Raw genomic sequence first — 14,546 nt, 5'->3', positions numbered from 1 at the left:
TATTCACAGAATTTCTGAAAGGTACTCCTTATTAGAGAACTTTTATTTTCTTCATAAATATTAAGAATTTTATCTTGAATTACTATTGGATTTTATGGGTTTTCCTTGTCTCTACAGAAAATTAGTATAATCATACCATTGATGGATTCCTTAATATGAATAATTTTTCATTCATAGAACAAAGTCTACAATGTGAAATGCAATAGGCATTAGAAGTTTGCATCTGACTTGCTAATATGTTGTTTGTAATGTTTGCATGTGTCTTTATTAGTAATTAAATGAATATTTTTTTTATCTTTTATGCTCTAGAATAGGGTTTCTCAGCCTTGATGCTCAGAAAATTTGAGGCTACATAATTCTTTGTTGTGAGGCGCTTTGTGAATTTAGGATTTTGGCAGCATCCATCCCTGACCTCTGCTTTCTAGTTGACGGTAATACCTTCTTCCAGTTATGACAACCAAAAATGTCTCCAGATATTGCCAAACGATTACTGGCAGCTGGAGAGAGGTTGCAAAAATATTCCTTCTGTGCTAGAAAGTTTTGTAGAAGATGGAAATGTATTTTTTTTCTGCTAACCCTTATGGTTTGGATATGAGGTGTACCTTAAAACTGTATGTGTGAGACAATTCAAGATTGTGCCGAGATGAAACATCATGAGAACTGTAACCTAATCTGTGGATGAATCTACTGATGGATTAGCTGGGTGGTAACTATAGGAAGGTAGGGTGTGGCTGGGGGAAGTAGGTCATTGCATTGGTGTGCCTCTGGGGTTTATATTTTATCCTTGTGAGTGGAGCTCTCTCTGCTTCATGGGTGTCGTGCTCTGAGCTGCTTTCCTCTACCATGCCCTTCCACCCTGATGTGCTGCCTCATCCAGAGCAATGGCGTTGGCTAACCATGGTCTCAGCTTCTGAAATTATTAGCCAAAATAAAGCTTTCCTTTTCTTAAGTTGTTAGATCTTTTGGTCACAGTGAGGCAAAATTGGCAAAAATGCTAATATTATAGAAATAAGGATAACACTGTTTTTCAAATCCTTTACCATGACAAGTCCTAGTAAAAGAGAATTATGTTTTTGACTAATTTTATCTGTATTTCTGTCATTATGATTCCACTTACGAGCCCACTGGACTAGCAATGGGGTCCATGGCAGGATGATATCTTTTTATAAGTACCTTGTTGCTGAGTTCCTCTGGATAATATCTGGTGAGTATTAACAGCCTGCTGTCTCCATTTTCTTAGCAAGCTCTTTATTTGACAGTCAGTGATGAAGCAAGTAGTGTCATATTTCCAGGACACTAGGTGTCTGTAAATTCCCAAGACTATGTGCTTATGCTAAAAATAATATGAGATTATAAATAAGATGTGGATTCCCACCAGCATGCTAGATCAGATTACCAGAAGAAGCTGCAGAATTTGGAGCCTTTCCACCTTTGGTTTGGAATAAAGCAGCCACGAGCCTGGTAGTTGTCCTGGAGTCCCACATTAAACATCCAAGGAAAACACGTTTTCTTTTTTTTTTTTTTTTTTGGTACTAGGGACTGAACCCAGGGCTACTTTACCACTGAACTACATCTCTGGTCCTTTTTTTTAATGTTTTGAGACAGAGTCTATCTAAGTTGCTAAGGGTCTTACTAAATTGCTGAGGCTGGCATCAAACCTGTAGTCTCTGGGATTACAGCTACCATGCCTGGTGGGAAATATTACATTTTCTAATGAAAACACTGCAATTCATAGAGATCAACCTTATGTCTTTCAGAAGGCTGGAGGTAAAAAGTCTTCCTAAGTAATCAAGCTAATTTTATGGAAGAATTTATGGTTGAAAAGATGGGGATCCATATGTAGGATAGGCTATTTATTTGCATTTCCATGATGAATATAGTTGAAAAGCTTAATATTGTCAATAGTAACGTTTCTTCAGTTACCTCAGTTAGGATGGGAGCTTGTCAAGAATGGCCTCAGACATGGCACCTGTGGTTTATTTTGAGGGGACTTAGAGGAGAGGATGCAAGGTGTATTAGTACATTTCTCTCTCTGAATCCCACTTCTTGGTGCAGAGCTCTCACAAGGAGAGTTACCCAAGTAACTCGGTCAGTGATGATGACACCAGGAGTATGAGGAGGATGAGGCCCATATGCCAGGGACAAGAACCTGAATTGGTCACCAATCCAAAGGGCAAACACAGAGAAGCCAACAACTGGGAAAGGAATCTAAGATTAGGGAGAGACAGGCAAGAGCTGTGACTGTTCTGAGCAGGGCCAGCAGCAGTTGCATGGGAAGGCTGTGAGTGCTGTAAGCAGCTGTGGTTTATGGTACGTGCCAAGGAAGCGTTGACCACATATGAAAGGCTGAGACAAATGGACACTCAGCACTATGAATGGGAGATATGTTCTCCTCATCCAGCCTTACAACTTCTTTTCTCCATATGATGTGCCCACATATACCACGAAACCTCCTTCTCAAGTCAACTTGAGACAGGTCCTTGCAAAACGTTTTCAGCAGAGAAAAGCTACCTACTCTTTTCTTTCTCTTCGTCACCATCACTATTTAATTTTTTCTATCCAGATAGATTCTCTTTCTCTGTCCTGAAACGTGCTCAGAGTACCCACGAAGGGGTCAATACTGATGCATGCCAACTGCTTCTTCACCATTTACTGTGCACCACCAAAATCACTTGCTGCTTACCTAATGATGGCTGTTGTCAGAGTCCTTCTGTCCCCTGAGAAGCTGTACTCATCCTGCCCTGCTGCAGGCAGCTGTCAGGTTCTGGCAAATGGTGCTTGGTACTCAGATCTCTCTGAGCTTTGGGGGTCTATATTTGTGGAAGAAGTGCTCACTAAGTAATTGATAAGGGTGCAGATTTCAAGAATACAGAGTTGTCTAGGAAATAATACCTATATTTTCATGATTTTGATGGAAAATCTTAAAACATCTATGTTTTTACTTCATGTGTCTTATTTTTTATCTTTTGAATGAAAGAAATAAAATATTGCCCTTAAAACTGAAGTTCCTGTTGACCCATTTTCCATTTCCATCATATTCATTCACAGTACCATGGTTTGATGTCTGTGTGTGTGTGTCTGTGTGTGTGTACGTGCACACATGTGTCCTTCACTTTCTGCAAATAGTCAGAATGTAAATATCTTATAATTATCAGGACATATATCTCACTTGCTTTTGTGTTTCCTTGTCATTTTTTAAAAGCATTACAGAGCTAATAGTTTGCACATCATGACACAGGCTGTTTAAGTCCACATTGTTGTCTGCAAATCTCTGCAATGCTCATTTTATATTTACACAAACCTATACCATGAACAATAATTTTGGATTTGGGCCTCCTTTAACCACTACTCCTATATACCTGTGGTTTGTGTGAGTTCATGACCATTCCATAGTCATGATATCAGAGCCCTTTAACATAACAGAATATCCTATTTAGTTTACTTAATGTATAAATCTCAAAAGCTGTGGTTTCAAAACAGGGGTCTTCCTAACTGGAATTGTTCAGAAACATGTGTAAGAATAAATATAGATTTGATGAGTAGTACAAAAGTCTTAAATAAATACCATGAAAAACCTGTTGAAACCTATTCCATACTTTTCTTTATATAGAAAAAGTTGTATTACAATATCTCTTCTCAATAAGATTTATATATATTTAATTTAAATCACAATTACATTTAGTTTTTTTTAGTGAATATAACTAAGATAAAATATTTGCCTGTTATATTTTTAGATCCAGGATCAGCAAAACAAGACATATTTGAGATGTTTCTTCCGAATACCTCAGAGGTTGAAGTCTCCACATTCCTACTGATTGGGATCCCAGGGCTTGAGCACATGCATGGTTGGATATCCATCCCTATTTGCCTCATGTACCTAATGGCCATCTTGGGCAACTGCACCATCCTCTGTGTCATCAGAACAGAACTTTCCCTGCATGAGCCTATGTTCTATTTCCTCTCCATGCTGGCCCTATCTGACCTGGGCCTGTCTTGCTCCTCCATCCCCACTATGCTAAGCATCCTCTTGTTTAATACCATGGGGATTTCTGCTGATGCATGCATTGCCCAGGAATTCTTCATCCATGGATTCACAGACATGGAGTCTTCAGTGCTCCTGATCATGTCCTTTGATCGCTTTGTAGCCATTCGTCACCCCCTGAGATATAGCTCCATCCTCACCAGCTCCAGAGTTATACAAATTGGACTAGTATTTGCTGTTAAAAGCATTCTCTTAGTGCTTCCTCTTCCTTTTACATTAAAGAGACTCAGATACTGTAATAAACGCCTGTTATCCCACTCCTACTGTCTCCACCAGGATGTCATGAAGCTGGCCTGCTCTGACAATAAGGTTAATTTTTACTATGGGTTGTTTGTTGCACTCTGCATGACGTCTGACAGTGTATTCATTGCTGTTTCCTATGTGTTCATCCTAAAGACTGTATTGGGTATTGCTTCCCATGGGGAGCGGCTCAAAGCTCTTAACACCTGTGTTTCTCACATTTGTGCTGTGCTCATCTTTTATGTGCCAATCATCACCTTGGCTACCATGCATCGCTTTGCTAAGCATAAGTCCCCCTTAGCTATGATTTTGATAGCAGATGCTTTCTTGCTGGTACCACCCTTGATGAATCCCATCGTGTATTGTGTAAAAACTAGGCAGATTAGAGTAAAAGTCTTAGAAAAATTGGGTCTGAAGTCTAAGTGATAGGACAAAGGTGGAAGTTCCATTTTCTCTACAATAAATTGTTCTAGGAGTAAGATATTGTTCCATCCAAAAAGGAAATTGTTCCATTTACTTCTTAGTAATTAGCTTAAATTAACTAACCAAACAATCAAGTCATTATGCATCTAATATACCCACAGGTTTTTTCTTCCTTTGGAAAAATAAGAATATATTTCATAGCAACTATATGAATCCTTTGGAGTTATTTAGGTGATTGATAATATCTATCTGTGGGCACAAGAATGTAAAGTAAGAATATTAGGAATTTTCTAAGGAGGAGCCAGGGAATATAGCCTTGGTCTGTACTAGAAGAATCCTGAGAGATACTGGAAGTATTAGCATCTCTGTATTTGCCCCTTCTTATTTGAATAATCATTGTGATTTACATTAAATTCTTTACAATATGTCTAGGTGATTCTGTGTCCACTAATCAGCAGCAATTTTATTACCTAGAATATTGTTAAAATTGCAGAATCTCATGTGCTGCTGTGAGTCCATGAGTCAATTTGCATTTTAGCAAGATTTCAGGGGATTGGCATACATGTTAATGTTTAAGGAATACTTCCCTATGGCATCATGATAGGAAAATTTAGAAAAAGTATGTAATTTGCTAAAGTTAGTTTTGAGTGAAGTTGGGTTGGGGACAGGAAGTTATAGGAGGGCCTTGACATTTAGTAGCATTAATGGTAAAGATAATGGATTGAGTGCCTAGGGTTCAGTGGTTGGAAGCCCAGAGGCATCTCCAACACTGTACCTATGTTTCCCGTGACAACTGTGTTATGAATTCCTGCAGGGAAAGAACTGTAGCTCATTCCACTTTGAATTTTATTAAAGTACTTTGTGTATGTGTGCTTAGTAGATGTGTATCCATTTGTATTAAAAGAATAGTTTCAAGTAAAAGAGGTATTTTTGGTAAATAGTTGGCATAAAAGGGTAGAATAAATATCATAAAACAAATAACTTCAAAGTTTCTGTGATAAGGAAAACCTGGGGTCAAAGTGTCAAAGGTTGTTCAATATATTATGAAGGCCGGGGCCCACAGTCCCTCAGGTTTTGCTGGGGTATATTGGAGTGGTCATCACCTGGGTGCTACTCAGCACTCTCCTCTTCCCATTTCTCAGGGACCTCATCCCTGATGTTTCTGGACCCAAGTGTTCCCCTGCCGACATTAATAAAAAAGTTTGGGGGGAAGGCTTCAGAGTAAGGCAAACATCTTAAATCCTCAGCCTTGGTATTCTCATTTGTGAAATGAAATGACTAACTCATTTAATAATTTTAATAAGAGAATGTATACTTTGAAGGGAAGCTTAGTTCAACTTGAAGATGTAACTATTTATATATTCCTGGAAGGTATCACAATATGATTATATCAGATTATATCATATTGTGTCTTGATATCTTCTTGTTTTGGCACTAAATGGATTCATTATGCTACTTTCATTTAAAGTGCATTCTTCTGTAATCACAAGAGAACAAGATTTTTCAATATAATTTTTTTTCCAATTCATTAAAGAAGATATTTACATTTTACAGTGGATGATAAAAAACATTTGCTAGGATTCAGCAAGTAAACATTATTAAACAAGAAAATAAATTAACTATTTACTCAAAGATATAGCATAAAACTATTGTACTAGATTCTAATAAACACAAATGCAATTTCTATTAAAATCATAAACAACATTTGAACATTCACTTTTACAATTGTTTTGGATGTTAGTGAATTAAATAGAAAATAAAATTACATAATTTATATGACTATTGGGAAAACTACCATTTATTTTTACTTATATATTCCATGTGCAAATAAAGTACAAATTTTAAATAAAATGGCCATAATGCTTGTGGTAATTATTAGTTAAGCATATTAATGCAAGAAAAGAAATATTTTGTTAGAATATCAACAAACCATTTATAAAATACATAGAAATTCATTTAACCTAAGCCAAAAATTTTATTGAGTAATATAGAATAGCTGTTTCTGAGACATCTATCATACATTCTTGAATATGAAAATCTATCAATGTTTATTCCCTTAAATTTATTCTATAAATAAGTAATTCCTCCTAAAAATCCTGAAGTTTTATTATAATGAGATTGTTTTATACCATATTTTTAGCTAAAGTACATTACGAAGCTACTAAAATAAATCAGTGATATGTCATCATCCATTAAAAGATATGTAAAGCAAAGTCTATACATACACCCAAGGTGCGTGTATGCGTTTTTGTATGGATAGATGGATAAAATTAAACACTGATATACATAGTTTTTTATTTCAGTGAAAATAAAAGAATGGATTTAATAAATGATTCTACCATTAGTACATTTGCGTGATTAAGCTAGGTTGTGTGGCCTAGCAGTCTAAGTACATATGCATGATTAATATAACTTTCTTAGTATAATTGGTTAATATAATTTTAGACTTCTGATATTGAAAACATTAAAAGTTAAAATTATGAAACTATTATGACAATTTTAGAAAAAGGCATAACAGACCATATGTAGAACCTAGGAATCAAAATACTTTTGGTTTCAGTGCTGAGAATAGAATCCAGGGCCTCAAAATGGTAGGCAAGTGCTTTACCACTCACTGGATTACACTACCGGCTCAATGATATCTGTTTTAAAGTAACACATGAACCAAAAATTTTAAAGGAAAATGAAGGTAGATGGAATTATACAAAGAACTATTTGTTGAATTGGTTGTTAAACAAGGTCATGCACAAATATTAGAATGGGAAAAGCTTAAAACTTACCTTCTGCAAATTTATATTTAAAACATAAACAACCAAACAGAAAAATGAATGAAGTTTATTTGAATGAGCTCCTTATGAAAAATGAAACAAAATGATTAATAGATATGTGAAAGACATTCTTTCTCACTAATTGAAAAATACAAAATAAAGTAAATTGAGCACAATAAAGTATAATTCTTAATAACAAAACTGATGAGAAATTAAAAGTGCTAGAACAGTCAATTTTAGTGACTATGGGGAAAAAAGACTCTCCTCTAAGTGTAAAAATATGAATTGATAAGGTCTTTTGGGAAAATGCTATATATTGAAATTTTAAAAAATGTTCAGTCATTTAAAAAGAGCAGTGATCTAGAAATCAATCTTACAGAGATACTAACATGAATACACATGGAGAACTGCAAAATACAGCTCATGAAAAATGGTTTGGAACAACATAAAATACATTTCTAATATCCATTAACAGAAAACAGTTGAATAAACTATAATTAACCCATAATTTCAAGTATCATGTAGTCATTTGAATGAATTAAATCCATTCCAATAAATTTGGAGGGATTTTAACTTTAAGAAAAAACAGATGCAGAAATACATGTACAATGTTATTCAAACATTGTGCTACAAACAAGGTAAGTTGCTCATATCTGTGTATTAATAATTGTATTTACATAAAGAAAAAAATCAGGATATTAACCATCTTTATAGAATAAAATTACATTGTCTACTTGTGCTGCATAGTAACCATACAACCTCAGTTGCTTGCAACTAAAGCATTTGTTGTAATGTTCTCTGGACATTAAGTTGACAAGGGTTCCTCTGACATAGGCTGCTTTGACTTGGTGGGTCTGAGTCAGTATCCAAGTGGCAGGGACTAGCCACAGGCTGTGGATCTGACTCAGGTCTGCACCTTGTGTCTTATTCTGGAGACCAGGTTGAAGAGGCAGAATCTACTAGGGAAGCACTATTTATTACAAAAAGTAAAATTCCTTGAAAAATCACATTGAAGCCCCTGCTCTTATTACATGCATTAACATCCTATTTGAAAAGAGTGAATTATGTGCCCATGCTCAAATTCACAGTGAAGGTTAAGTACAGTGTGCCCACTCTGATCCTCAGGATGTGTGTGTGTGTGTGTGTGTGTGTAATACAGCTACTAAGAAATAAAGAATTAAGATAAATAACTCCACATACAACATGTGAGATTACTTTTATATGGACATTGTATTTCTTAATATTCACTAAAAGGTAATTATGTTTAAACCTGGATGATATAATTAAAGGTGATTTTTATTTCTTCTATTTTTATTAATCATAAAATTTTAACAACAAATATGCACATATTAAAAAATAAACACTTTGAAAACCAGATAACAGATGAAAAATATCAACTGTTTCTTTTTTCCAGCCCAATCAGTTAAATGGCCTATTCTTGGTTTGAAGAGACTAAATGAGAGACTTACTATATCCTCCTTCATTTAATCCTGAGGATCAGTGAGTACACTACTTATGGGGGTGAACACAAGTGGAAGATCCCCATCCAGCTGGGCAGAATGCTGCTGTTCTCTCTTTTACTGTGCAGCTTTTTGAACTTCTCCAGTTTCCTTAGTTATTAAAGTATAGACAGAGAAATTCAATGAACAGCAACTGAACAACAACAGCCACACTCTTCCATGGTTGTGAGAAGATCTGGAATTTGGTCCTTTTTATGCCCTTTTTAATGCAAAAAAGGTGGATTTCTTCCATTCTCTTAGACTTTTTCCTTCAATATACATATGCACACTTCTAGGGTCAGGCAGAGTCATCCATTCACGGGCACTTGTTCACTTGAATGGCCATTTTATGTGTGGTGAACTGAGTGCAGTCATAGAAGCCTTTGTAGCAGAAGCCCTCTACCACCAAATATGGAGGGACACCCTCCTCACTGAGTACAACCCACCTTCTTGGGCTGGAACCTCTTGAGTGTTCTCTCTCTAATCTCCTTCATCTTGACACTATAAAGGACAGGGTTTATCAGTGGAGGAAGTAGGAAGTGGACATAGGAGAGAAGAGTATGGGCCGGCTGAGGGAGTGGCAGCTTGAGCCTGTTAATGAGTGCCAGGAGGATCATAGGTGTGTAGAAGAGGAGCACAGCAGAGAGGTGGGCAGCACAGGTTTGACCAGCCTTCCAGCAATCCTCGCTGGATCCCACACCTTGTAACACCCTGCCAATCAGGCCATAGGAGAAGAAAATAAGCAGAGGATCTAATGCCATGGCTGACAGGACCACAGAGAGGCTATAGACTGCTCCCCAGGCTCCTGGGCAAGCCAGACGGGCCACATCTGGGTGCAAGCAATAAGAATGTGTGAGGATCTGTGGGCGACAGTAGGACATGTGGGCCAGGAGGAATGGCAAGGGTATATGGAGGCCCAGGCATCGGAAAGCAATCGCCATGCCAATCTTTTTAATGGTGCCATTGGTGAGTAGTGCTGGATAGTGGAGAGGGCAGCAGATAGCCAGTGCCCGGTCGAAGGCCATGGCAAGCAAGACAGAGGACTCCATGACAGAAAAGACATGGATAAAGAACATCTGAAGGAGGCAGGTAGAGGCAGGGACAATATAAGCATCAGCAAGGGCCAGGCCCAGCAAGGTAGGCATCAGGGATGTGACCAAGCCAATGTCAGACACACTAAGTAGAAAGAGGAAGAAGTACATTGGACGATGCAGGGTGGGTTCCAGGGCGATGACACAGAGGATAGTACCGTTGCCCAGGGCAGAGAGAAGGTAGACAGCGATGAGAGGTATTGTCCACCAGGATGGTGCAGCTGACAGGCCTGGCATGCCCACGAGCAGGAAGGTAGGAGCCATTGATGTGCTGCTGTTGGGGATTACCTGGGTGAGCAGTGTGGACATAGTTCAGGGTCCACAATTTGAACTCTGAAACATAAAAATAGATGCACTTAATTTGGTGACATGTCTACATGATGCCATCTACCACAGCCTGTTTCACCCCTCTCCTGCCCCACACTTACTCACGTGGATACACTCTCTCGCTGTGCACACACTCATTCTAATAGTCAATGAATACCCAGCCCTTGCCTTAGAACTTTCTCAGCTGTTTCTCTCCCAAAACTTTTCCATAGTCCTTTAACCCTGCCTCTCTGTTTCTTAATTAAACTCCCTCTCTTTTTGACAAGCATTGGAGGAGAGGGTCTACATTCCCATAGTGGCTTTTTTCTCCTTCTCTCAACCCCAAGAAATCTGTCTTATGTGCTGGCTTAACACAGTCACATTTAGCTTACTTTACCTGCTCTCATTAAGGTTATCAATTACCACTTCACTTCTAAAGGAAGAGGCACTCATTTTTCCTAAGCAATTTATTTCTCAGTGAGCTTTGTCTGCTATGAATCTCCTTTCTCTGTTTCTTTTTAAGTTTCCCCATCAGAATTTAATCTCACAGTTGACCTTGCTGTGAACATAAAATTTATACATTGGTATTTTTGAGGGCTCTTCCTTGGCTCTCTTCCTTTTCCCTCAATGGTCTTATCTATTCTCATGACTTCAAGTAAATTCTGTAAGCTGATGAATCAAAAATATACTGGCATGCTTATATATCTTAAATTCAAATAATTTGACATCAATTTTAAAACTCCTTCTATTTTCCTCAGGAGAAAATTTGAGGAAAATTATAACAAAGGCATAGACAATGGTAGATATCTTGCTTAACAGGTCATTTAGGGGCATCAACACTGATCAAGTTCCCAAAATAAAAGCCTTGACATTAGTCTCATTACATATGTATTATCCAAATATTACTTATAATTTCAATAAGAAGGATTGGTCACACACTATAGTCATACCTACCTCCCTCTCCTAGCCCAGAAAATTTGGGAGTAAGATTCTGTACTAAATGACAATAAAAACTGGATGGTAGACTAAAGCAAAATACAAACATACTATGTTCTCAAGGGACATGATATAGATACACATTAATCTGAGACTTTTAAAAAAATTCTAAAGGTGCTTGTCCTAAAATATAAAGGTAAAAACTTAAAATACAATGTAAAGACTTTCAAACTGAAGAAGAAAAACAAATATAAGAAAGACCTTAGTCAATCTAAGAGAAGACAGTGAAAGAGGAATGAAAACCAGTTATTCATTTCTGGAATGACTGAGTGACAAATCCTCTCCTCCCCAAAGCAGCTTATAGCATCTATGAACTGACTGTCAATCACACCCATTTCAGCACTTTGCACTTTGCCCATCAAAGACATCAACCTATTCAATATAACTACTCAATATTAGGACATCACAGCCATGTTCCTGGCATTCAACTGAGAGTTACTCTAATCATCCACTGTCTCCAGCTCTCTCATCAGTGGTCAAAGGAAACCCCAGGGCTTTGCTCTAGCTGCCTGAAGTTAGGGCCTTCCTTGAGTTGGAGCACTGCCACTGCTAACTTGGTGGCAAGCAGGTAGTGGTGGCCAGCTACTTACTATCCTGAGGTTATGATTCTTTCTGTAGCAAGCCATAGGCAGGAGACTAGTTGGGGATTTATAGGGAGTACAGAAAAGAGTAAATATATGGGTAATATAAAGGACTCTATAAATATGTTAAATATAAATATGTTAAAAATTTATCTAAATTTCCTTGAAATAGATTATGAGGGGAGATGATTATAGCAATGCATTGTTTATATATATGTATATATATAAATTATATGTATACCTATTTACATATGTATATATACACACAGATGCATTCTTGCTTTTATTTTTAACATATGCCTCTTGACTGACAATGGGATTGTGTTTTAGTAAGTTCATTGTGAGTTGAAAATACCGTTGGTGTTTAATACACCCAATGTGCTGAGTGAACATCATAGCTTAGTCTACCCTACCTTACCCATGCTCTAAACACTCATATTAGCTTACAACTGGGCACAGTCAACTAACACAAAACCTATCTTATAATAAAGTATTAGATATGTCATGTAATTTATTGAATACTAAACTTGAAAAATGGAGTGGTTGTATGGTGATGCTTCTGCAACACTGTAAAGTTAAAAATCAGAATAGAAACATCATTAAATTGGAGACATATGTGTATTTTATATATATATATATATATATATATATGTGTGTGTGTGTGTGTGTGTGTGTGCATAAAACACAAGATTATATATGTGTGCATAACACACAAGATTTGTATTACTTTGGATCATATGGTAGTTTAATTTATATGCACCTGCATATTGTTGGAGATGAACAGCAAATTAATATTCTTTTCATGAACACAGGGAATGCTCTGTATGACATATTAAAGACTGTGGGAGAAAATAAGTCTCAATAGGTTTAAAAATATTTAAATTCTACCAAAGGGTAAAATGAAATTAAGTTAGAAATCCACAAAATCAAGAAATTTGAGCTTTAAACAACACTTCCAAACAACTAACAGATCAAAGTAAAGTTAATCAGAGAAATAAAAATCATTTTGAATCATATAAAAATTAAAACACAAACTTTCAAAATTATAATATACAGCTAGTACAGGGTTTCAGGGAAATTTATGGCTTAAAAATACCCATATCAGAAATGAGGTTATCAAGTTATCAATCTGAACTTGTACCATAGTAGTTATAAAACATCAACAATCAAAACTTGAGACAAACAAATATTGGCATGGAAGTGAAGAAAAAGTAACATTTACACATTGTTGGTTGGAATGTAGACAAGCATAATTATAGTGTTTTAAGAAAACCATAAGCAGGTGCCTCTAAAATTATAAATAAAACTACCACATGATTCAACAATCCTATTTCCTTGTATCTTCCAAAAAAATGAAAACCATTATCTCAAAGAGATATCAATCTAAGTGTCTTTCAATGAACAAATGGATAATGAAAATATGAGTATTGTTCAGGCTTAAGAAAGAAGGAAATCCTGCTACTTGTGATAACAAGGATGAACTCAAAAGACATTAAACTAAGTGAAACAAGCCAGACAGAGAAAGATAGCACTATGTGAATTATATATGGGGGAGAGAGTGAAAAAGAGGGGATGATAGAGAAAGAGATGATAGAGAAAGAGAGACAGAGGAAACAGAGAGGGAATTTTTCAGGAAGGGTTTCTCAAAAATCGAAGGGATGTCAAGAGTAGAAGAAGGGGATTGAGAGGAAGGGAAGAGGGGAGAATATTAGATTTATTGGGAAACAAAATCTACCAAATTTTGCTATGTTCATATATGAAAATACTTCAGTGAATCTGCTTATCTACAAAATTCTAAGCACCACAATAATAACAATGATGACAGTGATAATAATAGAAGGGAGATCTGTAGTGTGGAGCAAGTGGATGAGGAGGAGGGAAGAGAGGAGGGAAAAGGAAGTTCTGGGAATAAGATTGATAAAATTATGTTATGTGCATGTATGTATATGTCATAATGAATTCTACTATTATGTATAATTTAGTGCACCAATTTTTGAAAAAAGCCATGCTAATCTCACAGCATCCACCAGTTCTATAGTAATTATTAAACCTGTCAATCTACCTCACTAGAGCGTGGCTTCTCCCTGCAGCTTGAGGTTTCAAACTGTTTCTTTAAACTGTAATAAGATTTACATACAGAAAATTAAAAAATTTTTCTCCTTTGGAAAAAAATAGAAGACTTTGTAAATTCCAACTCAATTAAGCAGTATAATGTGATCTCAATTCTAAAGCTAAATAAAGACATCAAAAAGAAAACTATAAACATTTATTTGTCATAATAAATATGCAAATGCTTATCATAATAGTGTCAACATAAAATTCAGCAACATATAAAGGAAATTATTTACTGTGCTTAAGTGGATTTTATCCCAGAAATACAAGTATTGGTTTTACATTTTAAAATAAATTAATACAATACCCATCTTAAGAGAAAAAATGACAAAATCCCTAAGGTCATCTCAATAGACACAAAAAAGCAAAATATTATTTTCAGTTCTTATAAACCACACTTTATATAAAAACTTTTCTAAAGCTAAAAATAAAAAGGAGCTTCTTCAGCCTGATAAAAGGCATCCATGAATAATCTAAGAAAATATCAT

General features: G+C 36.1%; 2 protein-coding genes across 2 annotated transcripts; one reads left to right on the top strand and one right to left on the bottom strand.

The window, feature by feature from the left end:
- The first annotated feature begins 3,766 nt into the window (after positions 1–3,766).
- On the top strand, positions 3,767–4,708 carry LOC124090952 (olfactory receptor 51A7-like). The gene has a single exon (XM_046441762.1). It carries the CDS (start codon positions 3,767–3,769, stop codon positions 4,706–4,708), a length of 942 nt encoding a protein of 313 aa, XP_046297718.1.
- A 4,692-nt stretch (positions 4,709–9,400) lies between these two features.
- Positions 9,401–10,372, bottom strand: LOC124091177 (olfactory receptor 51S1). Its single transcript, XM_046442138.1, has one exon. The coding sequence runs from the start codon at positions 10,370–10,372 to the stop codon at positions 9,401–9,403; it is 972 nt and encodes a 323-aa protein (XP_046298094.1).
- Between the last annotated feature and the right edge of the window lie 4,174 nt (positions 10,373–14,546).

The sequence above is a fragment of the Marmota monax genome, unplaced genomic scaffold, assembly GCF_021218885.2.
Source record: "Marmota monax isolate L192 unplaced genomic scaffold, Marmota_monax_Labrador192_F-V1.1 WCK01_AAM20220418_F8-fsc00068, whole genome shotgun sequence".
In the NCBI taxonomy this organism is placed as follows: Eukaryota; Metazoa; Chordata; class Mammalia; order Rodentia; family Sciuridae; genus Marmota; species Marmota monax.
Note: the sequence above shows the minus strand (reverse complement) of the source record. Positions and strands in the feature narration are given on the sequence as shown.